Source organism: Helobdella robusta (assembly GCF_000326865.2).
Source record: "Helobdella robusta unplaced genomic scaffold HELROscaffold_52, whole genome shotgun sequence".
Classification (NCBI taxonomy): Eukaryota; Metazoa; Annelida; class Clitellata; order Rhynchobdellida; family Glossiphoniidae; genus Helobdella; species Helobdella robusta.
Window position 1 is genome coordinate 537,512 of NW_008705269.1, and position 2,793 is coordinate 540,304.

Sequence of the window (2,793 nt, forward strand, 5' to 3'; positions counted from 1 at the left end):
CAGATTAGTTTCTTTCAGTTCCGGAATTTCTTATTACAGAAAGTTTTAATCTACCAATAATCCGCTTCTGACACCAGTGTTGTAATTTGTATGGTTGTCAAGTTATTCACTCTACATTGATAGATAACCACAACTGCTTCAAACACAGACTTGTTTAAGCGTTTATTTGAATGCCAACAGTAATAGAAACACTGAAATACGCTTGATGTCGCATGTTCGCCAATAATTCACAGCGCAACTATTCCAACCACAACCTAATTTTACAAGCGCGTGTTTATATCTGATTTTAACAAATAACTCGTAATGTAAACTTAAAATTATAATGTCAAGATATTAACAATTAATTGAAATTACTTATAAGGCACAATTTTCAAAACAGCCCTGATAGCGATTACTAAAATTACAATTTTATAAAACTGTTATATATGTCCGTTTTGTCAATGTTTTTTTTTGTAAGTTTTATTAATTTAAACTGAAATTTTTAATTTTAAATAAAATTTCAATATTTATTTAATAATTAATTAGTTAATTAATTAATTTATTTATTTATTCAGAAAGTTTTAAAACTTCAAAAGTATTTAACCGGAATAATTGGTTCAGATGATTTCTGTTGTCTAATCACTCGTTCAGTTTATAACGAAGATGATATGGTTTGTTTTTTATTAACCGTGATTTTTATTTTTTATGGTTTATGTTTAATTTATTTTTAGTTTTAGTTTAGCTGCTTTTTGTTTCATCATTGTAATCAAATTACTTGACCGTGTGTTAATTACATCATTATCGTGGATTTTTTTCGGGGCGGATGGGGCTCATTAGCCGTGGTGAAGGCAATTCATCTAGAAGAAGAACATCAATATAAAACCCGGGTAGATGGAGCTCGTTAACCTTGGCTGCTAGTCTGTCTAGTGATGGTGTCACTCAGTTTCTTGTGTTGTAAAACAGGTTGACGCCTGGCAGGGCAGCTGGTCATAAAAATACTTGCCACATAAACCAAAAATGCCATAAAATTGCCGTTACCCAGATCAACGAGAAGTGGGTCTGCTGGTGCCACTGATCAGAGATGATAAGTGGGCTACAGCGACCAGAGATGGTTTTAACACCGGTCGACCACCCTGTAAAAGCTGAAAATAAAATCAGACTGAGACTGGGGACAGTGAATGTCGGAACGATGAGAGGGAGACACGGAGAGTGTGGACATGGCACTAGTAGCGGAAAAGTGGATAGATAGCGTAGTGGAGTGTAAAGCGTGTTAATAAGCGTGTGATGGTGTTGAGAATAGTTATTGGGAAATCCTTGCTGAATTTTGTTTCACTGTATGCACCTCAGGTAGGAAGGCCAGTAGAAGAGAAAGAAGATGTTGGTGAAAATGAGATTTTGATAGTATGTGGTGATCTGAACGGACATGTTGGTGCTAGAGTAGATTGATTTGAAAGAGTACATTGTGGGAAAGGCCTAAAAATTTTGAGTGGAAAATATTACTAGAGTTTGCAGATGCCGTACGGTTTGCCTAGATGCAATACATGACTTACTAAACCTGATTCACAGAAGGTGACATATGAGTCGGGTGGCATTAAGACCCAAGTGGACTATGTATTGATAAGAAACAAAGAGAGACCCCTGGTCAGTAATGTAAAAGCGATATCAAGTGAAGCGGGCATTGCCCAACACTAGTTAGTCATTTGTGAAATGAACCTGTTAGAAAGAATAGAGATGTTAGAGTAAGCTGGGTCAAGGTGTCGGTTGGTAAAATACTCACGGCTAAAGATAATTTAAAGGAAAAGTGGAAAGATTGTTTTGAAAAGCTGTTAAATGAAGAGCTTGAATGGGATAAGGATGGTTTGTCTATGGTGAAAATGGTGAGTGGTCCTGCTGAGATTATAACCTACATCAGTGTTCGGCGCTCAGCCCTCTGCTGTTTATTATTGTTTTGAAGGCTCTTTTGAAGGATTTCCGCGTGGGCTTGCCATGGGAGCTGCTCTATGCCGATAATTTTTGCCTGATTGCAGATTCTGAGAAAGAGTTAGTGGAGAAGATTAAGTGTTGAAAAGATGCAACGAAAAAAAAGGGCTGAAGGTTAACATGAATAAAACAAAAGTTATGTGTTGTATGTTGTATGCTGACTGGCCGCAGCATGGAAATCGCAGAAATGCTCGAGCGTAGAAGGATTGACATCTACTGCCTTCAAGAGACCCGATGGAAATCGAATGGTGTTTGTCATGTCAACCCAGACAAAGAAAAATATAAACTATTCTGCAATGGTCACAAGACGGACAAAAATGGTGTTGGAATTTTTGTCAGAGAACCGCTAGCCCAAGAATTACTATATATTAAAAGCATTAATTCACGTCTCATGTGAATGAAGCTGCGCCTAGAAAAGCAAACAATGATTATTTTTTCTGCATGCGCACCACAGACAGGCGAATCAGAAGTGATGAAAAATGACTTCTGGACTGCGTTCTCTGACACCATCTCAACATTACCAAAATCTGAAACATTCCTGATTGGAGGCGATCTCACGTTTGAGAGAAAACAAATGGTTTTCACAACGTACATGGTGGTTTTGGGTATGGAGAACGGAATGAAAATGGCAACCGCATCCTTGAGTTTGCTGAAAGTTACGGGTTTTGTTTACTGAACACATTTTAGAGAAAGGTTGAAACATCTCATAACATACAAAGTGGACCATCAGCCACGCAAATTGATTTCTTCGCTGTCAAGCAACAACACCGAAGGCTAACCAAAAATGTCTAAGTTATACCTGGCGAATCATTTGTCGCCCAACATAGACTCCTT

At 37.6% G+C, this 2,793-nt stretch overlaps 1 protein-coding gene across 1 annotated transcript; it reads left to right on the forward strand.

Moving 5' to 3' along the window:
• Nucleotides 1–1,087: 1,087 nt before the first annotated feature.
• On the forward strand, nucleotides 1,088–2,356 carry HELRODRAFT_179118 (hypothetical protein; the record flags this gene model as incomplete). Its single annotated transcript, XM_009027965.1, has 3 exons — nucleotides 1,088–1,188; nucleotides 1,700–1,836; nucleotides 2,145–2,356. The coding sequence occupies 3 exons, from the start codon at nucleotides 1,088–1,090 to the stop codon at nucleotides 2,354–2,356; spliced, it is 450 nt and encodes a 149-aa protein (XP_009026213.1).
• Between the last annotated feature and the right edge of the window lie 437 nt (nucleotides 2,357–2,793).